The sequence below is a fragment of the Schistocerca piceifrons genome, chromosome 8 (assembly GCF_021461385.2).
Source record: "Schistocerca piceifrons isolate TAMUIC-IGC-003096 chromosome 8, iqSchPice1.1, whole genome shotgun sequence".
In the NCBI taxonomy this organism is placed as follows: domain Eukaryota; kingdom Metazoa; phylum Arthropoda; class Insecta; order Orthoptera; family Acrididae; genus Schistocerca; species Schistocerca piceifrons.
The window spans coordinates 431,262,125-431,289,809 of record NC_060145.1 but is presented as its reverse complement, the minus strand read 5'-3'; the positions used below and the strand labels follow the sequence as shown (position 1 = coordinate 431,289,809).

General features: G+C 42.2%; 1 protein-coding gene across 1 annotated transcript in view; it reads left to right on the top strand.

The window, feature by feature from the left end:
• Nucleotides 1-276: 276 nt before the first annotated feature.
• Nucleotides 277-27,685, top strand: part of LOC124711561 (protein takeout-like) — a 68,632-nt gene continuing 41,223 nt past the window's right edge. Inside the window, exon 1 of the mRNA XM_047241700.1 lies at nt 277-376. Within this exon, the coding sequence (XP_047097656.1) occupies nt 292-376 (85 nt within the window). The 5' untranslated portion in view covers nt 277-291. The remainder of the gene's footprint in view (nt 377-27,685) is intronic.

The window sequence follows — 27,685 nt, the reverse complement described above, 5'->3', positions numbered from 1 at the left end:
CCTTAGGTTAGTTAGGTTTAACTAGTTCTAAGTTCTAGGGGACTAATGACCTCAGCAGTTGAGTCCCATAGTGCTCAGAGCCATTTGAACCATTTGAACCATTACGAACCTAAAACCTGACGGCCATACACAAGGGTTGTGCGGGAAACCGCAGTACACGGGAGTCGAAAGGCGCGCATGTTGCGGCCTGACTTGCAAATTACCGGTGAAAACGAGTTGCGACTGCGTGGCCGGCGGGTGGGGGCCGCTGGGTTATACTGCGGCCGCGGCGGCCGTACGGCAGACGCAGACATGACCGCCGCCTGCACAGTGACGCTGGTCTGCGGGGCGGCGCTGCTGCTCGCCCCACTGCGGGCGGCCGCGGCCGCGCACCTGCGTGAGTACCGCCGACGCTCTACATAAACAGTTCAGGGAGAACGTTTTTTCTGTGCCCATAGTTCTATTGTTTCTGATAGTACCAGTAACAGCTCACGCCACTCCGAATTCATTAACCATTTCGCTGTTCCCCAGGTGTTGCGTTCGGGGAAATTCTCCGCTTGGGGACTGGGTGTTTCTCTTGTCCATCATTGGAGACGTGGCGAGACTGTAAATGGAAAGTTTGGGAACTTGTACTCACGCTGATGACCACGATGTTGAGCGCCCCAATTTACCATCTTTCACGCAGAATTATATGCCATCTTGCGGGCACTGGAGCAGATGAGACTTTCTCTCAGTGTTAAATTTCTCGCCTGTTGAGATTCTTTGAGCGCCCTTTACTCTCTCCAGAGTTTGTACCCAACAGATAAAGGAACCCTCCTCCAACTACACCGACTGGAGAAGCAGGTGTCTTTCTGCTGGGTACCAGAGCACGCAGGAATTCTGGGGAATGAAAGGGCTGATCGAGCAGCCAAGGAGGCGTGTCGTGACCGTCAGGTCTTTCAGTGTGCTATGCATGCCCTTACCTCGCTGTTGAGGTATAAAGTCCTGTGTCGATGGGAACATGAGTGGCTAGAAGTAACCGACAACGAGCTCCGTGTGATCAAGACCACAACTCGGCCGTGGTGCACTTCCTTCCGGCCACGTCGGCGGGACGAGGTCATCCTTACTCGTCTTCGCATCGGCCACAGCCCTATGACGCATGGAGTTTTGGTTCAAATGGCTCTGAGCACTATGGGACTTAACTTCTGAGGTCATCAGTCCCCTTGAACTTAGAACTTCTTAAACCTAACTAACCTAAGGACATCACACACATCCATGCCCAAGGCAGGATTCGAACCTGCGACCGTAGCGGTCGCGCGGTTCCAGACTGTAGCGCCTAGAACCGCTCGGCCACTGCGGCCGCCGCATGGATTTTTACTCCGGCGAGAGGACCCTCCGATGTGTGGTGCTTGTGGCGTGCAGATCACGGTGCACCACATTTTATTGGACTGCATTTTATTTGCTGACCAGCGGACTGCAGCGGATCTGCAGTCTATTTTATGCAATGCCAAATGAATTTGGTTCGGGTTTTAAAGTTCTGTGAATTGTCCCACATTTTTAACAAGATTTTGGGGAGATATTTTAGTGTGTCAACGGGGTGGCTGGCTCACCCAAATTTTTTCATAAGTGGTCAGCCAGTCTCATTTCCCTGTGCTGTTCTTTTAGCTCTTTTGTGGTTTTTTTTGTCTCTTTTACTTTCTTGATTAGCTATCTTGCCTTCTCATTGGTTTTAATGTATGTGAGAGTGCCTGTGCGATAGTCATTGTGTGGTCGTTTCGTGTCCACGCGTGTACGACAGATTTTGTTCTTATGCACCTTTGTTTGTTTTCATGGCGCTGATAACCTCGCCGTTGGGCGCCCATAAGTTCCAAAACCACACACACACACACACACGCACACTAACTAACACCACCATCACCGGTGTCGTTGACGTGTATACGCACGCTGCTTGAGTCTTCCTACAGCGTTATGGACCTCTGAACCGCTGACCTATCGCTGCTGCAGACGAGCTACTCGGTGAACGAAAAAGCTTCGAGTATTTATCATACAGCTTACTCTGTGCGCCTCATTGCTCGCTATCATTTGCAGGAAACCTCATTTCGATATCTTGAATCGTTCACGAGATATATTCAGAAAGGAGAAATTACGATCTCTGTGCCATCTGGGGAATGAAAGAATTCATTGTCGACAGATGAAAATTTGCACCAATAGCGGGATTCGAACGCGGGTCTCCTGCTTACTACGCAAATGTGTTATGCATTTACGCTGCCTTGGCACAATAACTATACACAACCGCACGGATTACCCGAGCGCGCCTCCTGCGTCCCCCCCCCCCCCCTTCCCCTGTCAATCCTACTCCCGTTTGACGCACTCTACCCTTAGCCCTTTTTCCTCCGTATGCTAGTCGCATCGCGTCAAGTCCCGTACGAGGTTGGGCGAACGCAGCTCTAAACTGACTGATCATACGAGGCTTGTTTTTTTAAGTAAGTACCGTTTAGAAATTAAAAAAAAAGACGCGCTAAGATATCTCGATAATTTTATTTTTGCATGAACGCCATTACAGTCTGATTCTTCCTTGTTTACTTTGTGTACTGAGTGTTTAAGATGCCTCCGATAATCGTGAGTCCCGCCGACTGTGAAGTACGGGCTGTTATAAGATTTCTCAGTGCTAAAGGCCTAAAAGCGATCGTGCCTAAAAGAGATCTGTGCAGTTTACGGAGAAAACATTATGAGTAATGGAATGGTTAGAAAGTGGATGAGAGCATTTAAAGATGGCCGCAGAGATGTGCATGATGAACAACGGAGGGGGCCTCCTTCGGTCGTTAATGAAAGTTTGGTGCAGGAAGTGGACAATAAGGTGAGAGAAAACAGCCGCTTTACGATTTCCTCCTTGAGGGATGACTTTCCTAATGCTTCTCGTAGTGTTTTGTATGGCATTGTGACCGAGCACTTGAATTACCGAAAATTGTCCGCACGTTGGGTACCGAAAATGTTGACGGATGTGCACAAAACCAAACGTTTAGACAGTGCATTGACTTTCCTTGAGTGATACCACAACGACGGTGATGATTTCTTAAGCCAAATTGTTACGGGCGATGAAACATGGGTGACCTACGTCACACCAGAATCAAAGCAACAGTCCGTGGAAGTTGTGCAAGGGCATCGTTTTACTGCAAGACAGTGCCCGTCCGCATGTGGCGAATCAGACCAAAGATCTCATCACATCTTTTCGATGGGACACACTAGATCATCCTCCGTACAGCCCCCATCTTGCACACAGTGACTGCCATCTGTTGCTGCACTTGAAGAAACACCTGGGCGGTCAGCGTCTTCAAGACGATGACGAAGTCAAAACAGTGGTGATGGGGTGATTAACAAGTCAGGCAGCAGACTTCTATGAGGAGGGTATTCAAAAACTGCTACAACGTTATGACAAGTGCCTCAATATTGATGGAAATTATGTAGAAAAGTAGATTAAGGAACAGGCTTTCACGTACAAATAAAATTATTGAGATATCTTAGCGCGTCTTTTATTAATTCCAAAACGGTACTTACTTAAAAAACACGCTTCGTATTAGCATTCACGGAGCATATATATGAGTGGTGTCTCTTCTTGCTCACATGTCCGAAAGAACAGAGAAAACTCACGTAGGCGTTTGTGAGATATAACTATTGTTCTTCTTCTTCTTCATGTGCCGTCTCCTCTAAGAAGGTTGGCTGTCATCATGGCAATTTCTGATCTTGATTTGGCTGATCTAAGGAGTTCTGACGTTGAACAGTTGTACCAATTTTTTAAATTGTCAATCCAGGATGTCCGTCTTCTACCCCTCGTTCTCTTCCCACAAATTTTCCCTTCTAGTATTATTTGCAATATTTTGTAATTTACTCCCCTAATAACATGGCCTAAATATTGTAGCTTCCTTACTTTAATAATTTTAATTAATTCTTTTTCCTTTCCCATTCTTCTTAGGACATCTTGATTAGTAATCCTCGACACCCAACTAATTCTAAGTATTCTTCTATATGCCCACATTTCAAAAGCTTCTAAACTGTTCATGTCCTTCTTTTTCAATGTCCACGCTTCCATTCCGTATAATAATTTTGAGAATACATAGCATCTTAGCAACCTCATTTTTGTGTTTAAACAAATGTCTCTCGAACAGAATGCATTTTTCATCTTATTAAAGATACTTCTGGCCTGTAACTATTGTTACGACCATACAATTGGCAAAGCGCAACGACGTGAAGGGGTGCGCCGCGAACGACCGGCCTTGGGATACAAAACCCAATAACTCGAGAGTGCAGTCAGATGTCGTTCCACTGTCAATTTTAAATAAAATTTCAATATCTCATCTACATTTCATTCACTGCAACGTATGAGCTAAAATCAATCATACGCAAAGTTTAGGCAAAGCGTTTCAACCACAGCGATCTCTTTAAAATTTTGCGCAATGTTTCACTCGATTTGATACGGTGCAGTAAGCATGAAGAAAAACGAAGGGAAATTCAGTCCTTTACCGAGTGAAGATATGAAACTACAAGTTGCGCAAAAATCAATTTTTTGCATACAATAGTTTTCGTAAAATCGTATAATAAGTATTTCATACCGGGCGGAGCGCTTCCCCTCAGCCCAGTATCAGCATTTGGCTAGCAGTACAGCGGAAACAGAAGCCGCCTGGGCACAGTACGCTAATAGATCGTCGGTAGCAGCGGAAGGGTTGAAAGTATTCATTTCTTTGCTGCTGTCGTTTCTTGTTACTGACAAACCATTCAAAATGTGTGTCGAGCCCAAGAAACCACTGTAGCATAACAAATAAGTGCTTTAACACGACACAAGCAATTGAAACACCACCAAAACGTCGATAAACCATGAAACCACGAGCAGCTCTAGAAAGTGTAGTAGAATTAAAGCTATCGTCGTATACACGCAATAGCATCGTGTGAGAGAGAAAATAAGAATCCCATTTTTTTATGTATTCGTATGGCTAGGGCCCCCCGTCGGGCAGACCGTTCGCTGGGTGCCGGTCTTTCAATTTGACGCAACTTCGGCGACCTGCAGTCGATGAGGGTGATAGAATGATGATCAGGACACCGCAACACCCAGTCCCTGGGCGGAGAAAATTCCTCGGCCCTGCTGGGAATCGAACCCGGGCCCAGAGGGGAATCTCACTGAAGATAGTACATAAAGTGCTGAAACATACCGGAGTAAAATAAAACTAAAACAGTGTGTTGCATAAGGCGCAATTCCTCTCCAGATTTGACGTTAAGCATCTAAAAGATTTATGGCCAACGACGCAAAACCGTAGTCGTGTTACTTTTATTTGTTTTGGATTATTGACTCGTAGATCAATGAAAAAGTTTAGAAAAGAAATTATGTTTAAAGTTCGTTGAAAGTCACTAACTCCCCTCATTATCAAACACTGGATGACAGTGTGGGTAATCCGCGCTCTGTTTTAAGAAAAGCAAGTTTCTCAGGCAGTTGTATGTTTATGACGTCATATCTCCCGAACCATGTGTCGTACAATGGTGTAATTTTACAGGTAGATTCAGTGGTATAAAATGATACCGTTGTCTGCAAAATGTGTTGGGAATCGGGCTGGTAGTAAAGAAGAAACAATTTAAAATATCGTGTCTGATGCTAAAATTTTTCTGCATGAATAGCGAAAATTTACTAAACAATGTTTTGTTTTTCTTTTCATTGTTTTTTGGGGCAGAGGGGGAAGTTCTGAAAAATTTTGAAATTATTTGTATAGTGTGTTCGAAGTCGCTAAGTGCTCTCATTCTCAAATATTGGATAAATATAATCTTTGTAGTTTGCGGTACATGCATTAATACTGCCTGAAGACGTATACGCAATAATTGACTTGTGTAGTTAAACTTTTAACTTAAAATTATACCCCCTAATGAGCAGATTGTAGGGGCATTTTAAGTTTTTAAATTAGATCAATAATTACAGGTGGAATATGCTCCTGCTTCTGTTTGAAAGACTGACTGTAAAGTGGGATACCAGCTGCCTCTTTCTAGCTTCCCTAGTACCTTCAAAAATTCTCCAAAAATCGAACATATTCGCGCACTTTCACTCCCACAAGTTTCCCTACGTGTAACTCGCTCACATCCACTAATTCATTGCTGTATGTCGCTCATACCTTACCACTCCCACTTTTTGATTTCTCTCACTGATTTAGCCCAACTCACGGTCATTAGCTCTTGTGTCTCTCCAATTATCAGTGTCTCACGCTTCTCAGCCACGGTCTGCTTCGTTCTCTTCTAACTCCACCGCCTCCTGCCACTGTCTCCCTGTAGCTCTGTTCTACTGCTACTATGTCTATCATTCTTGATCGCCGCTGCTCCCTCTTCTCACTGTCATTATTTCTCTCTTCCTTGTTGTCTTTGTTATACACTATATATCTAATTGTCCCTGACTCTCGCCCACATTCTCCTTTTCTTTATTCCTTCCCCTCAGGCAGTGTGAGCAGCATTTTCCCGTTGGTTCCCCTCTTTTCCCTATTACAGCAGGGCATGTCACTCAAACGAAAATAAATTTATGGGACAATAAAATTTTAATGCTTTCATGAAATAACGAAAAACCAGTTTTACATCTCGTATCCGATTTCCCGTCCACAAATATTTTGCATGTGCTTCAGTACTACATTATGGAGTTCCCAGAACCCATCTGATGATAATAGAGACACTTTACAGAGTATTTCTCCGAGCTATGTTACTTTATGAAGTACGTTTTTGCCTCGCATCGGCTTTTACGTACTTCTTTAACGTGTTCAGGTAAGGTAACTTTGAAACTCTGTATCTCTGTAACAGTTGAAAATAACAAGAAAATTTGCAAGGGTGTTCCAGATCGGAATCTTACAAATATATATCCTAAAAATTTTTTCCGTTTGCTGTGCATACCGGTACTAGAATCCGCAGCTCAGATTTGGTATAAAAAATAGTAAAAATAACGCTTTTTCGTGGGTTTTTAAGGAACGGACCGTGAATTAATAAAGATTTTTGAAAATGCGAAAATGGCACTTCTAGATACACGCCCAGAGAATATACCGTCAAAACTTGAGAATTTTATTGCGGTTATTTATTATTTAGGTTTCTCCTAATACCGGATTATATACTTATATGGACATGGTTCAAATCGTTCTGAGCACTATGGGACTCAACTTCTGAGGTCATTAGTCCTCTAGAACTTAGAACTAGTTAAACCTAACTAAACTAAGGACATCACACACATCCATGCCCGAGGCAAGATTCGAACCTGCGACCGTAGCGGTCTCGCGGTTCCAAACTGCAGCGCCTAGAACCGCACGGCCACTTCGGCCGGCTATATGGGACATGGTGTCTGTTTTTTCGTACAGACACCATATCCATATAAGTATATAGTTCTGGCAATACTGGCCAAGACCTTCTTCTTCTGTGCGGATGCACACATATTCCCCGAACTCTTACGGGACTTGGTAAGAATGTCTTCCACGAGTAATGAGTGTGTTGGGTAAGGGACACTGCGAATGTTGTGTGTGGACATACAAGGTGAGAATGTGGGTCTCGCGGGAGGCGTGCGCGAGATAGTCCCTGCAGTCACAGCATCCCCTGTGCTCTCGGTGGCTCAGATGGATAGAGCGTCTGCCATGTAAGCAGGAGACCCCGGGTTCAGGTCCCGGTCGGAGCACACATTTTCAGCTCTCCCCGTTGACATATATCAACGCCCGTCAGCAGCTGAAGGTATTAATATAATTCTAATTTCATACCGGATTTTCCGTGCACCTTTCACGTGTAGAAGTAGGATGACTTTGAAACTCTCTACCTCGGAAACGGATGTCTGAAATATCTTGCAATACTGCAATTACTAACATAAATAACACAAAATTTTCAAGTTCTTCCGCGATGTGGATCTTAAGATCATATCGTTGTAATTTCAGTCATTTGCTGTGCAGAGCCTTTTTTGAATCCGTGGTTCCGTTTTGGTACGAAAAAATAGTGAAAAATCATTCTTTGGGGTTTCCTAATAAATCGCCCATGAAGTAACGGTGCCTCCATAAGCCCTTCAAGGCTTGCCGTGCATCACATCCAATGCAGAAAGGGCCAACCGATTTGCTCCATTTGGAGAAAGTATGGAAAATTCATCTGTTGACCTTGTACTGTAGAACAGTTACATTAAGACGAACCTCTTGATGGGTATATAAATATTCCCTAGTCCGAGGACTCTTCAGAGAAGTTGATCCAGCCGACCTTGGTGGCCGTGCGGTTCTAAGCGCTCCAGTCCGGAGCCGCGCTGCTGCTACGGTCGCAGGTTCGAGTCCTGCCTCGGGCATGGGTGTGTGTGATGTCCTTAGGTTAGTTAGGTTTAAGTAGTTCTAAGTTCTGGGGGACTGATGACCACAGCAGTTGAGTCCCATAGTGCTCAGAGCCATTTTTTGAAGTTGATTCCACCTCTCTGTCATCAATAGAACAGTGGTATGAACCCCGGAAGGAACACGTTCTTACGCACGATGTTTTGAAAAGATGAAGTAGCGCATGCTGTCGCGTGCGTATCGGTACGAAATATTAAAATCAAATTTCATTTGCCTCTGGAAGCCGACAGACAGGCAAACTACAACTGGAACCGGATGACCTTTTAAATCGCTTAGTTATACAGACGACAATAATATCAACTAATCAACTGTCACTGCCTATAAATACCCAAGTGGAACAACGTATAGGGATATGAAATGGAATGACTACATAGGCTAAGTTGTAGGTGAAACTGGTGGCAGATTATAATTAACTGGAAGGATATTCGGAAAAGTCAGTCAGTCTACGAATGAGATTCCTTTGAAAACACTTGTGTGATCCATTCTAGAAGATCTTTCTATTTTGTGGAACTCGTACAAAATAGGACTACAGTAACAACGAATCTTGAATGCATACAAAGAATAGCAGAACAAATTGCTTACAAGGTTGTTTTGCCCGCTGGACAGCGTCACGGGATTATTGTGAAACTTAAACCGGCAGACGCGTGCAGATAATCGTCCAACCATCACGCAAAAGTCTGCTTACAAAGTTTCAAGAGCGAGTATAAAGTGAGTAATCTAGGAATATGCTACCGCCCCCTGCATGTCATTACAGAAGGGGCCACAAAGACGGGGTCAGACTAATTACAGCACTTGCAAAGGAGTTTAAACAGTAATTCGTCTGCCGGCCGGTGTGGCCGTGCGGTTCTAGGCGCTTCAGTCTGGAACCGCGTGACCGCTACGGTCGCAGGTTCGAATCCTGCCTCGGGCATGGATGTGTATGATGTCCTCAGGTTAGTTAGGTTTAAGTAGTTCTAAGTTTTAGGGGACTGATGACCACAGAAGTTAAGTCCCATAGTGGTCAGAGCCATTTGAACCAGTAATTCGTCTGCCGCTGTATACGTGAATGGAACTGGACGAAACCCTTATACATGGTACCATGCTAAGTGCACTATGCCATGCTCTTCACAGTAGTTTGCAGTGTAAAGATTTCGGTGGAAATGTAGATGATAGTATAATGTGGCTGTTGACATTTCGCCCATGGATTTAGTTCACATGAATTAGTATAGCGTACTATTGTAGCTACACCAGCTAAGCGCTGTAGTTCCATTTTTAAAAAAAAAAGTAATGAAAAAGTTTGTGTTATTTATGTTAGTAAATGCAGTATTTCAGTATACTTCAGATAAATAGAAATATTCTACTGTTCGTCGAGTCCGACGAGGCACGTGGAGTGTGATGGAAACAACTGCAACTCGTTCCACAAAGCCATACACCTGCCACATAAAAATCAAGCTAGAAAGAGGAATTTCGAACCGCTTCAGCGAACTGCTTTCCTCCACTGGACTTCGTTTTCACAACAACTCAGTAATTACTACTTCCTAGCGCGCGCACACACACACACACACACACACACACACATATATATATATATATATATATATATATATATATGTATATATATATATATATATATCAGTAGTTAGCACATTTGACTCGCATTCGGGAGGACGGCGGTTTAAATCAACGTCCTTCCATTCTGATTTAGGTTTTCCGTGTCTGGTACCGCTTGCCGTCATTGCTACCCCGCGACCGTCCCGGTCGCAGTTACAACACCGTGATTTCCATAAATCGCTTTAGGCAAATGCCGGGATGGTTTCTTCTAAAGGGCACAGCCAATTTCCTTTTCAATCCTTCACTTACCCGAGGTTGTGCTCCGCCTCCAATAACCTCGTTGTCAAGGGGGTATTAACCACTACCATTCTCCTCCTCCTATATTTCTTAAGATTCAGAAGATAAAGTCAACCTGTTATTCTTAATTGTGAAAAATTAAGAAACCATCATTAGACAGATCTCTAACACTCCATATTTAGGACCGGGCGAGTTAAGTTGACGAAAAGTCTAGCGACTGACATTTTTTGAGACCCAAAATATTATTCTCTTCGTATTCTCGCGGCAATATAAGATTGGAATATTTTAAGTCCGCTAGTTTGATTTGCACTGGGCGATCGGACTTTTCAATTAGATGATATGCAGATTCTAAGCAGTTACTACAATTCGTACTTATCTCGGCGAGGTGGCCGCGATGGCGGCTAAACAGGTATCGCCCAAGCCTATTATTTCCTTTCATACAACACGACTCACCCAGATTTCCACTTGGGAACCTGTTAATAAGATATTAAAGAGATTAGTGACAATAAATAACGAGATATGAGCCAATGCCTGACAAAGATAAGTAGTTATTCTCTCTTATATGAGGTTACAATGATACATACATATTAATAAATAAAGGTAACGGAGGAAATAACAAAAGAAGCAACAAATTATAGAGACTGCTTCACAAAGATGTATTAAGTTCGACTTACTCTTCTAAATTTTAAAACAGTATAGATTCATGTTTTACATATAAGAAAATTATCTTCATCATGAATGGCACAAGGCACAACTAGTTCGTTATATGTAGAAAAAAAAAGAAAACAACTTTGGATAGCACAGAAAACCAAGAAAAAATACTAATATGTTGTTATACAAGGCGTACAAAATTACTGATTTATTTTCAAAATAATGATCTTAACGTGCAGAATTTTAATTATCATCATTATCATTCAGTAGTATACCTCATTTTGTCCACTACGCGTGTTTTCATACATGTATCTCCGACAGGTGTTACTCAGACAGAAATTAAAACAGGAGTCATTCGAATTACTATTTCAATAAGAGATAAATTAATAGTCGTTCCCCAGTTTACAGTTACGCTACACCCTAGGCACTTGGCCTTCGGAATCATTTCACCTTCACTTTCTGTTATTCTTGGCATTAAAAACTTCCGCCTTCAAGAGCTTAAGAGACTGGTCGTGCAGAGAACCTGTTCTCCGTAGGTCCGGCGATAGTTATTACACGTTCGTTACGCTGATGTCTGCGGTGTTACCATATCGCGCTTCCCCAGATAGCACATATCAGCGGCTCCAGATAATGTATCACCATACCAAAACTACCAAACAAAAATTTCAGTTTATGTGTCCCTCCTCCCCCCTCCCCCCCCTTTTCTCGAGTACTTGATGGTACGAGCTGAGGGACGCCAGTTGTAAAAATTAAATAAAATTACATCAGTTGATGACGGCATAAATATGTCAAAACATACTGAAGAAAAAAATCGCACCACGAAGAAGGAGTTGAGCGGCATGAACTAAACTTGGCAGGTATGTTCCTACATCTGAAAGATGATGTCTCTTCACATTACGAGCCGGTCTTATAACAGTGCAGCTAGCAGCAAACTACGAGAAAGCAAATGTGGTTTGGTTCAAATGCACGTTGTAATGGTCCTGAGCGTTACTTACCTTTGAGAGAGGACGTGGTGAGTTGATGTTAGTCGAGAAAGCCTTTAAGGCGACAAGGACACCATATCATCACCTCACTGAGTTTGAACGAGTTCGTATAATGGGGTACCGGCCGCGGTGGTCTAGCGGTCCAGGCGCTCAGTCCGGAACCGCGCGACTGCTACGGTCGCAGGTTCGAATCCTGCCTCGGGCATCGATGTGTGTGATGTCCTTAGGTTAGTTAGGTTTAAGTAGTTCTAAGTTTTAGGGGACTGATGACCACAGATGTTAAGTCCCATAGTGCTCAGAGCCATTTATAATGGGGTTGCGATAAACTGGATGATCCTTCTGCAATATCGCAGAAAGACTGAGTTTGAACGAGTTCGTATAATGGGGCTGCGAGAAACTGGATGATCCTTCTGCGATATTGCAGAGTTTGAACGCGTTCGTATAATGGGGTTGCGATAAACTGGATGATCATTCTGCGATATTGCAGAAAGACTGAGTTTGAACGAGTTCGTATAATGGGGCTGCGAGAAACTGGATGATCCTTCTGCGATATTGCAGAAAGACTGAGTTTGAACGAGTTCGTATAATGGGGCTGCGAGAAACTGGATGATCCTTCTGCGATATTGCAGAAAGACTGAGTTTGAACGAGTTCGTATAATGGGACTGCGAGAAACTGGATGATCCTTCTGCGATATTGCAGAGTTTGAACGAGTTCGTATAATGGGGCTGCGAGAAACTGGATGATCCTTCTGCGATATTGCAGAGTTTGAACGAGTTCGTATAATGGGGTTGCGAGAAACTGGATGATCCTTCTGCGATATTGCAGAGTTTGAACGAGTTCGTATAATAGGGCTGCGAGAAACTGGATGATCCTTCTGCGATATTGCAGAAAGACTGAGTTTGAACGAGTTCGTATAATGGGGCTGCGTGAAACTGGATGATCCTTCTGCGATATTGCAGAGTTTGAACGAGTTCGTATAATGGGGTTGCGAGAAACTGGATGATCCTTCTGCGATATTGCAGAAAGACTGAGTTTGAACGAGTTCGTATAATGGGGCTGCGAGAAACTGGATGATCCTTCTGCGATATTACAGAGTTTGAACGAGTTCGTATAATGGGGTTGCGAGAAACTGGATGATCCTTCTGCGATATTGCAGAAAGACTGAGTTTGAACGAGTTCGTATAATGGGGCTGCGAGAAACTGGATGATCCTTCTGCGATATTGCAGAAAGACTGAGTTTGAACGAGTTCGTATAATGGGGTTGCGACAAACTGGATGATCCTTCTGCGATATTGCAGAAAGACTGAGTTTGAACGAGTTCGTATAATGGGGCTGCGAGAAACTGGATGATCCTTCTGCGATATTGCAGAAAGACTTAGCAGGAATTTAGCGACTGCACATGACTGCTTGCAGCGATGGTCAGGAGGATGTACGGTCGCACGAATACCGGACTCCGGACGAATACGTGGCGCTAACGAGAGCAAACAACATCGCGTCCAGCGTATGGCCCTGGCGCATCGTACTGCAACTGTAGTAGCAATTTGAGCAGCAATTGGCTCCACAGTGAACGAACTGTGAGAAATCGGTTACTTCAAGGACAGCTCCGAGCCAGTCGCCACTGTGCGCATTTCAGTGACCCCGAAGTACCGCCATTTGCGACTTCAGTGGCGTCAAGCGAGAGCTTATTGAAGGGGAGGGTCGATGTCTGTTGTGTTTTCTGATGAAAGCTGTTTCCGCTTCGGCGCCAGTGATGACCGTGTATTAGCTAGAAGGAGGCCAGTTGAGGGCGTTCAACCAACCTGTCTGCATGCTAGACATACTGAACCCACACCTGGAGTTACAGTCTGGGGTGCGATTTCGTATGACAGCAGGAGCACTCTCGTGGCTATCCGACGCACTCTGATTGCAAATCCGTACGTCAGTGTGGTGATTCGACCTGTTGTGCTGCCATTCAAGAACAGCATTCCAGGGAGTGTTTTCCAACAGGTTAACACTCGCCCACATAGCGCTGTTATAATCCAACATTCTCTACAGAGTGTCGATATATTTTGGTCTGCTCGATCACCAGATCTGTCTCCAATCGAACACGTATGGGACATATCGGACTACAACTCCATCGGACTACATCCAGCAGTGACCGTCCATGTACTGACCGACTAAGTGCAACAGGCATCAAAAACCACCCCACAAAGTAACAAGCGGCACCTGTACAACACAATGCATGCACGTTGGCACGGTTGCAGTCAACATTCTGGCGGTTACACAGGTTATTAAGGTACCAAATTTCACATTTGCAATGGCTTATCAGACACTTCAGCCTGTTTTTTTGCAACGTTAATCACTCAATTATGTCACCTAGACAAACACACTGGCGAAATTTCATTACTCTACATTAATTTTTTTTTGTATCTGCGTTTTTTTTCCCTTCAGTCGATATATAGGTCAAGAAAAGTAACCTAATATACTTCTGTTTTTTACATGAATAGACGAAACCTGACTGTCATAAGGTGCATGAATAGAGTGTGTATTGCGACTAAGAGGCTTGAGTGAGAAACTACACCGGAATTTGCATATAAGACTGCAAAAAACTGCCTAAAAGCTTTGTGAGGCTGGTCATTGTAGCAGAGGAACGGTCTATAGGCTAGCGACGAATTGCTTTTTCTTAATTTGTTGGCTTTCGGGACATGCCCAAACAGCTATCTTTATAGTATAATGTCAGTTATCACATACGAACGTAACGACAATAGACGACCCAGTCCCAGAGCAAAGAAAATCTCCAGCGGTGACGGGAATCGAACCCGCCCCCCCTCTGAGGAGCAATCCGCCACGCTGACCGCGCAGCTACTGAGCCGCCACAAGCTGAGGATTCGCCTCGCAAAGTCAGTGCACTGCAGGTACGGTACGCGAGAGGGACACAAAAGGATGTTGTATGAAACATTTAAATTACGAAAAACCAGACGATGGTAACAATAATAATTTACATTTACATGCAGTGAACAAAAATTCCAAAAAAGGCGTATGCTGACAGGTGTAAGTAATACCGAATCATCAATTTACTAAGTCCTGGTTTTAAAACACTGACACACACAAAAGAGTGGAATGACTAGTAAAAGCCGACCTCGAGGAAGCTGAGTGTGGGCTCTGGAGGACATGTGAGGCAATACTGACCCTATAAAAAAGGTAAACTGAGGAAAGCAGAACTACATTTGCCTGAATACGCTCTCGAAAGTCCTGATGGAACGAGGGTCACTCCAAAAGAAATGCACACTATTTTTTTTTAATCCATCTTTTATTCTACATGATTGAAAGTTTTACAGTGTGTAGATACATCCTTTAGGAACAATATTTTCATTTCTCCACATAATTTCCATCCCTCTCAACTGCCTTACGCCATCTTCGAACCAGCGCCTGTATACCCACACGGTAAAATTCTGGACCAACCTGTTGGAGCCACTGTTTGGCAGCGTGCACAAGGGAGTCATCATCTTCAAACCTTGTTCCAAGAAGAGAGTTTCAGTTTTCCAAAGAGATGATAGTCACATGGAGCCAGGTTAGGACTGTAAGGCGGGTGTTTCAGTGTTGTCCATCCAAGTTTTGTGATCGCTTCCGTGGTATTTTGACTGACATGTGGCCTGCTTTTGCCGATGTGGTCGAACACGTCTCAGTCGAGCTTGAAGTTTCTTCAGTGTCGTCACATATGCATCAGAATTTATGGTGGTTCCACTTAGCATGATGTCCGCAAGCAAGAGTCCTTCGGAATCGAAAAACACCATAGCCATAACTTTTCCTGCAGAAGGTGTGGTTTTGAATTTTTTTTCTTTGGTGAATTTGCATGATGCCACTCCATTGATTGCCTCTTCGTCCCTGGTGAAAAATGGTGGAGCCATGTTTCACCACCTGTCACAATTCTTCCAAGAAATTCATCTCCACCATTCTCATAGTGTTCCAAAAGTCTGCTGCATGCCGTTTTTTTTGTTTCTTTGTGAGCCACTGTCAACATCCTGGGAACCCACCTGGCACAAACCTTTTTAACGCCAACACTTTCAGTATTCCGCAAACACTTCCTTCCCCTATCCCAACGTAGCGTGACAATTCGTTCACTGTGATGCGTCTGCCAGCAGTCACCAATTCGTTAACTCTCTGCACATTGTCTGGAGTGTATGCAGGACGAGGCCTGCCGCTTCGAGGACGATCCTCAATATTGCCGTGCTCGCTTTCATCACGTAACCTGCTTGCCCACCGTCTAACTGTACTGCGATCGACAGCAGCATCTCCATACACCTTTTTCAACCTCTTGTGGATATTCCCCACTGTCTCGTTCTCACAGCACAGGAATTCTATGACAGCACGCTGCTTCTGACGAACGTCAAGTGTAACAGGTATCTTGAAGACATGCTGTGACGGCGCCACTCACGGGAACAGGTTGACCTAAGTTTGAAAACAAGTAGGAAGGATGTGTCTACACACTGTAAAACTTTCACACATGCGGAATGAAAACTGTATTTTTACAAAAATAGTGTGCATTTCTTTTGGAGTGACCCTCGTAGCAAGGATCAAATACAGGGAGCGAAAGTTTACTTAAGGCTTGTAGAGGAACGAGCAGTAGTTGATTAGCGAGTGAGACGGGGTTATAGCCTATCCCTCATGTTACTCGATTCGTACATTGAGCAAACAAAAATGAAACCAAAGGCAAATTTGGCAGGGGAATTAAAGTTCGGGGAGTATACATAAAAACCTTAAGGCTTGCTGATGGCATGTTTATTCGGCTAGAGACGTCAAAGGACTTGGAAAATCAGTTGTACGGAACGGGTAGAACATTGAAATGTGCTGTTAGGAAACACAAAATATTTATAATTCAACAGTTATCTGCTATCCTTTTTATAGAGCTGCTAAAGATAATACTATAACGTGAGACGTTTGGTAAAAATCATAACAAAAATTAAGCTGCGAAAGACGGAAGTATTAAATTTTAGCTTCATGATAAACATCGCTGAAGTACCAGTTGAGCACCAAAGGGTGCAAATATTAAGATATATTTTCTTTTTTCAGTTTTTTTGATTCCACGCAGTCATCAATGTGGAATATTACCAAATGAAATACAGTATTAGAGGCATTCAATAAGTAATGCAACATTTTTTCCTTGGTGAGTTTCGGTTGAAAAAAAATGCGGAATTTGTTGTGTGATATCATGGAATATTCTCGCCATATATTTTCATGAAGTACTGGTAGATGGCGACGCTATACGTAGCCTTTAAAATGGCGTCAGTAACGGAAGAGTGTTCCAAGCGGAGAGCTGTCATTGAGTTTCTTTTGGCGAACAGCCAGAGCACCGAGGACATTCATAGGCGCTTGCAGAACGTCTGTGAACAAAAACGCGGTGAGCCCTTGGGCGCAAACCTGTCCCATCTCCAGCGTGCCGGCCGGCCGCACACAGATGTGACTCCTGCAGTGTTGGAACGGGCGGACACGCTAATTCGAGGTGATCGAGGATCACACCAAACACCTCTATCTATCTACGTGATTACTCTGCTGTTCACAATAAAGTGCCTGGCAGAGGGTTCAAGGAACCACCTCGCAGCACAATCGGACGCCCTGTTGGTAGTGTTGACATACTCACCGAACAGTTGGGATACCCTGGATTCCTCACCACCTAACAGAAGGCTCTAAAGAGCAACGAAGGACCATATTGCGGTGTTGCTTGCACCTTACGGGTCTGATTGACAATTTTTTGTCGAACATTGTCACGTGCGAACAAACATGCATTCATCATTTCCGACTGGAAACAAAACGGCAATCCATGTAGTGGGGCCACACCATTTCTCCTCTGAAGAAAAAGTTCAAAGCTACACCCTCAGCCGGTAAAGTCATGACGACTGTCTTCTGGGACTCTGGAAGCACTATTATACTTGACGTCTATAAAGACTCCATTTATTACTAGGCTAATTACTGTTTAGCTCTACAGGGCCTTTATACTGAAATGTTTCCCCACACCACCTAGTATTTGTCTTTCTATGTGTGTGAGTAACTGTATGTTCACTGTTGTGGGTAAATACATACAGCGTACACAGGGCGGTGTGTGAAACTGATAGCGATTACACGCTTCCGCTGTTCTAGAAATCTGCTCCAGATGCTGCAGATACCGTGTTGAGCTGAAAGTGGTAACCAAAGTACGGAGAAATATTCTTCGGGGCTCTGTTGCATAGCAATCAGATTGCTTTCAGTTCTGAGAAATGTCCAGTTACTATTGTGGATTTGAATGATCCATGAAGTGACTTCTTTTCCGAAGAAAACATCGAACTATTTCACTAGAACTGAGCACTCCCGTCGGAACTGTTCTCAGCTGTTGTTTATTAGTAAATCACAATAGCAGTATATCGCTGGGTGTATGATAAGACGTACCTTCTTGAAATGAACAATATTTTATTGTTCTATTAACTGATTTCCTTCCATATGCACTTGTATTTTACAATGTGAATCAAAAACTCTCAATGGCGTCGATTTTTTACATCACAAGAATGGCTCTCCTCTCCTAAAATTACTCTTAACAAGAACAAAAAACTCTATATCCTAAGAATAATTATGTGAGCGCTGACCGCCACAGAGTAATAAACAATATCTTTGTCTCTCTCTCGCACTGTCACAGCAAGTTACGCTGCATGATACATCATATATGCCCCTCTTGTGGACGAACGTTTTTGGGCAAAAACAAACACGAGCGTTCACACAACACTATATCGGTGATTGTTTATGACGCTGTATTAAAGTCCACTAGAGTATTAATTTCCACTGTATTTCTTATGATATTTTGGTATTAGTGAATGATTATCTAAACGTAAATTATGGATTTGGGTGCATATACTGCTGACAAAGACTGTGCTGAATTCCTGATGCAGCTTATATGCATAGCTTACATGCTTGCTTTTATTCATTTGTCGAGGATGGCATGAGATGTGATCAGAAACCTTTTTCATCATCACTCAAAGCTTCTGTCACTCGCCTTGGGATGTCTCAAACGGAGAATCTAGCCATTCGGCCAAGCCCCACAAAGGAAAACCAAGGAAAGCCTCGGGGTAGATTTACCATCCTCGTATTTCTCATTTGCAAAAATAATTAATTGAATTACAATGGAAAATAAAAAAAATATTTACAATATGGATTTTTTTTGAATGAATTTAAACTGTTCACAAAAGAAACACAACACTGTTAATCTTCTGTGTCTTGACGTGAACCGTCGACGCGTTGGTTTTACGTCCATCTACGATTCCCTTCTATCAGTCATCTCCGGGTAACTGATTGAATTCTATTCCCATTTCACCGTCTCCTCGTGGGTATTATGGTTTTCCGTATATGGTTAACATGAAAATAAGAGTCAGTGTAAGTTCCGTGGAAAAGGTGTTTGATCTATGCTGAGCTGAAATAGAATCTAATCTAAAGTTCTTTCTAATTCTCTGTCCTGAATTCGAAATATTCGGAAGTCGTAAGGTGTTCTTCATTTCTATCAACAACCCTAGATTGCACTATACACAAATCCAACTGGTGCTACCGTGTCAACTTACGCTCGTCTTCTTTCAGATGGACTTTAACACTTGTTGATGTGCTTATAACTGAAAGGCATTCGCTCAGTTGGTAACTTCGCGAGCAACAATTGATATAACATAATTTACATACACAGGTATATTACAACAACAGTACAATACACAGGTATGTTACAACAATAGTACAATCGTAAAGACAATGTTCATCACAAAAGATTGAAACAAAGTAATAGGCGTCCTTTTAAAACTGAGAACGGGTTACCCCTTCCGAACAGCATGACTTCAGCTCAGCGAGTAAAAAAACAAATACAAACATACATTGAGATTGTTAAATTGACATAAGAAAAAATATCTTGCCATAGACCAGATTCATTTGAGTCACTAACCCATGGTCATTATGCATTGTGAAACCTGATTGAAGTTACTATCAAGTAAATAAAAAAAATTTTAAAAGAAATCATTCATACTATAGCGTAATGTCTGCATATCTCTCCTACATTATGCCTGAAAAGAAAAAACTAACTACTAAATTGCAAAAAGAAAGAAACTATCCTAAGTATGATTCATAGGTTTAATGAAAATTCTCTAATCAATATTATTTGATAAGAATAGTATTTTCAATCTTCAGAATCTTCAGTCATCATGAAATTGCTTTAACAAGTGATGAGGATACATTCCTTTCACCTTTCCATTCTTCACATCCTTCAAAACATAAGTTCCTGGATGGGGTATTTTGGTAATCGCAAATGGTCCTTGATACACCAATTGCCATTTTGTGTTCTTCCTCTGTATAAGTGAAGCCTTAGGATGAGTTTTTACTAAAAGTTGGTCTTTCACTTTATATGTTTTTATTTTTCCAAGTCGATTGTCAAAATATATTTTCCTTTTTCTTGCCTTGTCCATTATATTAAGTAAGGATTGTCGTACTTTATTTTGTAGGTCTATTTTGTTAATAGCTACTTTAGGAATTGGTCGAATCCAGTCATTCTGTTCCTGTTTTCCAAACATCAGTTCGTATGGGGTGTATTCTGTCGTAGTATGTGGCATATTGTTTACAATTTCCTGAAAATCGTGAAGATAATCGATCCATTTGGGTTGCTGGTTGTGGCAATATGTTCTCATGAACCTGTTTAATTCACGAAAAATTCGTTCCACGGGATTCGCCGAAGGGTGGTACACTGATGTTAGAATTTGTTTTATACCACAACTGGCTAATGTTTGCCTCCAACGAAATCCAGTGAACATTGACCCATTGTCAGAAAGAATAGCCTCTGGTTTGCCTACCTTGACTATATAATCCTTGACCAGCTTCTCGGCTATGGATGCAGCAGTAGCTGATTTTAATGGATAAAGTTTGACATACTTAGTGAATATATCAAGAAAAGCTACAATATATTTGCATCCTCCCCTTGATTATGGTAGAGGACCACAGACGTCGACCGAAATGATTGACAGCGGTTTAGTGGGTATAATAGGATGTAGGAAATCTTTCACACAAAAATTTCCTGGTTTGGCTAGCTGACCAATTTTACATTTCCTTAACTGTCTGTGCACTTTCCTGCGAATGTTTGGGAAGTAGCAATATGCTTGAATCTTCCAAGCACACTTTAATACTCCAAAATGTCCCCAAGTGATGTGCGTGTGCAAAATTAAGTCATTCTCATTCTTCTCGGGAATACACACCTTCCAATTATCTGAATCAAGATGCCCTTTGAAAAATAAGACGTCGTCCTCAACTTTGTACAGTCTCTTCAGATCATCGTTTCCAGGCTTTGCTTAAGTTTCCTTTATTTAATGCCAACGAGGATCTTCATTCTGAAGTTTTTCCATGTTCTTACAAATGTCAAGAAAATGTTTCCTATGTATTCTATCAGTCATTATAAGAACATTAAATTCGGACGGATTGTCCGTGATGTTGATAGTTGACAAATCTCCATCTGGCATTCTAGACAGTGCATCAGCGATGAAATTATCCTGTCCGCTTAGGTATTTAATTTCAAATTGAAACTCTTGGAGTGAGAGCGTCCATCTTGCTAATCTTGGATGTAATAATTTACACGTTTGCAAAAAACTTAACGCTTTGTGGTCACAGTATACTGTTGTCTTCGCTCCATATAAGTAATAGTAAAATTTCTTAAATGACCAGACTACGGCCAATGCTTCCCTTTCGGTAGTCGTATATGTTCTTTCACAAGCAGCTAAGAGTCGGCTAGCAAAGGCTATTGGACAGAAAGTTGATTGTCTGTCTATCATCTTTACTTGGAAGAGGCATGAACCTATTCCAATTTCCAAAGCATCTGCCATTAAACCGAATTCTTGGCTCATATCTGGATGATGTAATATTTGTGAATTGACTAAGGCATGTTTTATTGCTTCAAATGCATTCTGACATTGTTGCGTCCACACCCACGGAGTATTTTTGCGCAACAAGCTGTACAACGGTTCTGCATTAATAGAGTGGTCGTGAATGAAACGCCTGAAAAAAGAGACAACTCCGAGGAAGCTCTTTAACTGTCTTTTTGTTGTTGGAACTGCAAAGTTTTTGATTGCCTTTAGTTTCTCGGAGTCCGGTAAGATGCCTTTTCCATTTATAAGATGACCCAAAAATTTGATTTTATCTCGAGCAAAATGGGACTTTTGCAGATTTGCGGTTATGCCTGCTTCCTTGAAACGTTCTAACACTCTTCTCAATAAATCAACGTGCTCCTCCCATGTGGTCGTAGCTATGAGCATGTCGTCCACAAATAAAGTTAAATTGCTTCGAAGTGCAGGTCCCAATGCATAATCTAGAGCATTTATAAAAACTCCTGAGCTCACGTTTAGCCCGAAAGGTAAAACCTTAAATTGATAGCTTCTACCTGCATGTACAAACGCGGTGTACCTTTTTGATGGTTCGTCTAGAGCCACCTGCCAAAATGAACTTCTCAAATCAATATTTGTTAAGTATTTCATCCCCTCGAACTTTTGAATTAGCTCATCGATATTTTCCGGGTGAGTTCGCATGGGCACGATAATCTTATTTATCTGCCGTGCGTCTAGCACGAGACGAACTTTTCCTCCCTTTTTCGAGACAACATGAAGCGGACTACAGTATGGACTCGTCGAAGGTTCGATCAGATCCCATTCAAGCATCTGGTGGATTTCCGCATCAACTGCCTTTCGTTGGTGCCACGGTACTGGATAAAAATTACAGCAGAAAACTTGGTGTGGTATCACATCTAAATGGCATGTGTATCCCTTGATTACACCAGGTCTTTCTTGAAAGACTTCATGATATTCCTGTAGAAGATCATATAATTGCTTTCTTTGGTGTTGTTGCAAATATTCAGGTTCTTGTACCTTTTCAAATACCATATCTTCAGGGTTTAAAACTGGTTGCAAGTAATTAATTTGGTAATACCGTACAGGTTTGCTATGTATCCACTTTATTTGCAGCTTTCGTCCCTGACAATACTTTCCATGGGTACTATATTCCCTGAGAAGATTCACTTGATGTTTCTGATCCATTATTGTAAAACTGGCACGGCCTAGAGAAAAATCGATATGTCAATTTCTCTCTCTAAATTCATCTATACCCAGGATACAGTCCTCAACCAATTTTCCTATTACAAGGAACGTGCAATTTATAGCTACATTTCCTATATCTAACTGGAGTTGAGTCTGCACTTTAACCTGAGAAGACTTATGACCAGTAGGACCTACAATTCTACAACATTGAACAGGAAAAATCGGTGGATTTGCTTTCTGAAGTATTCTTTGAAATAACTTCTCAGAAACGACATTTACTGCTGTTCCTGTATCTAAAGTAACTTGCACAGTAATGCCTTCAATCGCCGCCTGAATTTTCGCAACAGGTACAGTGATATGTTCATCTTGACAAGGCATCATATCCTGCTGAATTTTCTTCTATTAATAATCTACCTTCATTGTACCGGAAAAATTTTGACGCTCGAATTTTCGCCCCTGAAAACTTCCTCGACTGCACCGTCGGGGCTTCTGACAGTCGAGTTCAGTTTGACGATTGTCCATTATTAGTAGATATCTGCTCCGTTACGTCGGTTATTATTGGTGGTTGATTTCGCCATTCATTTGCATTATCATTTGGTACCCAACCTGAAGTTTGTGGTTGGTTGTGATATTCTTGGGTTGGTTGCTGATATCGGCGTTTTTGCTGATAATTCCCTTCTTGATAGTATCCTTTCCTCTTCTTATTATTCTTCCTCCATTTCCGTTTATATGTTTGTTCACATTTTGGTCATGATTACACTGGTCGGGATTTTCGTTACCAAATTTCACATTTTTCTGGAAATAATTCACCTGTGGGTTTGGTGAATTGTGTGCAAAAGGTTTGTTGCCATACTGTTTGTTGTTACTATTGTATTTGTTAGGTTGGTAACTTGGCTGGTTATAGCGCACACGTGATTCTTCGAACAGAATGTCTATTGAATCCAATGTGGCTAGAAAATCTTCCGCATGTTATTCAGGCACATGTAGAAGTTTTTCCTTAACTTCAAGTGGAAGTTTGCCCTTTAATATTCGAATGATATCCTGCGTCGGGATTGGTTCATTCCAGTATTTGCTTTTATTTATATACTTCACGAAATACTTTCTTAAAGATCCATTTTTGAAAGAAAAAGGTTGTGGGTCAAAAACTTCCTTACGTAGTCTTTCTTGTACTCCCTTATTCCAGTATTTGTGCAAGAAAGCGCGTTCAAATTGGTCATAATCTTGACACCAATCGGATGCTTCTGACGCCCACATCGATCCATCTCCATGTATGAATCCTGCAACGTACATAATTTTTTGTTGCTCAGTCCACATTCGCGGCAATATCCCTTTAAATTGCTTGATAAATACCACGGGATTGATCGACTTCCTTTCGGGAATAAATATCTGGAATTGACGATATTTAAGCATTTTTTCTTCATTCATAGTCACAGGTGTATTCTGGTGGCTACTTCGCGGCGAATGATAATCTCGATAATTTGTTTCAGGTTGATTACGTCAATATGCACCAATACATGGATATTGTTGCATGGATTCGGTTTCACTGGTTTCATCAGGAATAATGTCTTCCTCCCCCCATGAACCATGGACCTTGCCGTTGGTGGGGAGGCTTGCGTGCCTCAGCGATACAGATAGCCGTACCGTAGGTGCAACCACAACGGAGGGGTATCTGTTGAGAGGCCAGACAAACGTGTGGTTCCTGAAGAGGGGCAGCAGCCTTTTCAGTAGTTGCAAGGGCAACAGTCTGGATGATTGAATGATCTGGCCTTGTAACAATAACCAAAACGGCCTTGCTGTGCTGGTACTGCGAACGGCTGAAAGCAAGGGGAAACTACAGCCGTAATTTTTCCCGAGGGCATGCAGCTTTAATGTATGATTACATGATGATGGCGTCCTCTTGGGTAAAATATTCCGGAGGTAAAATAGTCCCCCATTCGGATCTCCGGGCGGGGACTACTCAAGAGGATGTCGTTATCAGGAGAAAGAAAACTGGCGTTCTACGGATCGGAGCGTGGAATGTCAGATCCCTTAATCGGGCAGGTAGGTTAGAAAATTTAAAAAGGGAAATGGATAGGTTGAAGTTAGATATAGTGGGAATTAGTGAAGTTCTGTGGCAGGAGGAACAAGACTTCTGGTCAGGTGACTACAGGGTTATAAACACAAAATCAAATAGGGGTAATGCAGGAGTAGGTTTAATAATGAATAGGAAAATAGGAATGCGGGTAAGCTACTACAAACAGCATAGTGAACGCATTATTGTGGCCAAGATAGATACGAAGCCCACACCTACTACAGTAGTACAAGTTTATATGCCAACTAGCTCTGCAGATGACGAAGAAATTGAAGAAATGTATGATGAAATAAAAGAAATTATTCAGATTGTGAAGGGAGACGAAAATTTAATAGTCATGGGTGACTGGAATTCGAGTGTAGGAAAAGGGAGAGAAGGAAACATAGTAGGTGAATATGGATTGGGGGACAGAAATGAAAGAGGAAGCCGCCTTGTAGAATTTTGCACAGAGCACAACATAATCATAACTAACACTTGGTTTAAGAATCATGAAAGAAGGTTGTACACATGAAAGAACCCTGGAGATACTAAAATGTATCAGATAGATTATATAATGGTAAGACAGAGATTTAGGAACCAGGTTTTAAATTGTAAGACATTTCCAGGGGCAGATGTGGACTCTGACCACAATCTATTGCTTATGACCTGTAGATTAAAACTGAAGAAACTGCAAAAAGGTGGGAATTTAAGGAGATGGGACCTGGATAAACTAAAAGAACCAGAGGTTGTACAGAGATTCAGGGAGAGCATAAGGGAGCAATTGACAGGAATGGGGGAAATAAATACAGTAGAAGAAGAATGGGTAGCTTTGAGGAATGAAGTAGTGAAGGCAGCAGAGGATCAAGTAGGTAAAAAGACGAGGGCTAGTAGAAATCCTTGGGTAACAGAAGAAATATTGAATTTAATTGATGAAAGGAGAAAATATAAAAATGCAGTAAGTGAAACAGGCAAAAAGGAATACAAACGTCTCAAAAATGAGATCGACAGGAAGTGCAAAATGGCTAAGCAGGGATGGCTAGAGGACAAATGTAAGGATGTAGAGGCCTGTCTCACTAGGGGTAAGATAGATACCGCCTACAGGAAAATTAAAGAGACCTTTGGAGATAAGAGAACGACTTGTATGAATATCAAGAGCTCAGATGGAAACCCAGTTCTAAGCAAAGAAGGGAAAGCAGAAAGGTGGAAGGAGTATATAGAGGATCTATACAAGGGCGATGTACTTGAGGACAATATTATGGAAATGGAAGAGGATGTAGATGAAGATGAAATGGGAGATACGATACTGCGTGAAGAGTTTGACAGAGCACTGAAAGACCTGAGTCGAAACAAGGCCCCCGGAGTAGACAATATTCCATTGGAACTACTGACGGCCGTGGGAGAGCCAGTCCTGACAAAACTCTACCATCTGGTGAGCAAGATGTATGAAACAGGCGAAATACCCTCAGACTTCAAGAAGAATATAATAATTCCAATCCCAAAGAAAGCAGGTGTTGACAGATGTGAAAATTACCGAACTATCAGCTTAATAAGTCACAGCTGCAAAATACTAACACGAATTCTTTACAGACGAATGGAAAAACTAGTAGATGCCAACCTCGGGGAAGATCAGTTTGGATTCCGTAGAAACACTGGAACACGTGAGGCAATACTGACCTTACGACTTATCTTAGAAGAAAGATTAAGGAAAGGCAAACCTACGTTTCTAGCATTTGTAGACTTAGAGAAAGCTTTTGACAATGTTGACTGGAATACTCTCTTTCAAATTCTAAAGGTGGCAGGGGTAAAATACAGGGAGCGAAAGGCTATTTACAATTTGTACAGAAACCAGATGGCAGTTATAAGAGTCGAGGGACATGAAAGGGAAGCAGTGGTTGGGAAGGGAGTAAGACAGGGTTGTAGCCTCTCCCCGATGTTGTTCAATCTGTATATTGAGCAAGCAGTAAAGGAAACAAAGGAAAAATTCGGAGTAGGTATTAAAATTCTGGGAGAAGAAATAAAAACTCTGAGGTTCGCCGATGACATTGTAATTCTGTCAGAGGCAGCAAAGGACTTGGAAGAACAGTTGAATGGAATGGACAGTGTCTTGAAAGGAGGATGTAAGATGAACATCAACAAAAGCAAAACAAGGATAATGGAATGTAGTCTAATTAAGTCGGGTGATGCTGAGGGAATTAGATTAGGAAATGAGGCACTTAAAGTAGTAAAGGAGTTTTGCTATTTGGGGAGCAAAATAACTGATGATGGTCGAAGTAGAGAGGATATAAAATGTAGGCTGGCAATGGCAAGGAAAGCGTTTCTGAAGAAGAGAAATTTGTTAACATCCAGTATTGATTTAAGTGTCAGGAAGTCATTTCTGAAAGTATTCGTATGGAGTGTAGCCATGTATGGAAGTGAAACATGGACGATAAATAGTTTGGACAAGAAGAGAATAGAAGCTTTCGAAATGTGGTGCTACAGAAGAATGCTGAAGATTAGATGGGTAGATCACATAACTAATGAGGAAGTATTGAATTGGATTGGGGAGAGGAGAAGTCTGTGGCACAACTTGACCAGAAGAAGGGATCGGTTGGTAGGAAATGTTCTGAGGCATCAAGGGATCACCAATTTAGTATTGCAGGGCAGCGTGGAGGGTAAAAAATCGTAGGGGGAGACCAAGAGATGAATACACTAAGCAGATTCAGAAGGATGTAGGTTGCAGTAGGTACTGGGAGATGAAAAAGCTTGCACAGGATAGAGTAGCATGGAGAGCTGCATCAAACCAGTCTCAGGACTGAAGACCACAACAACAACAACAACAA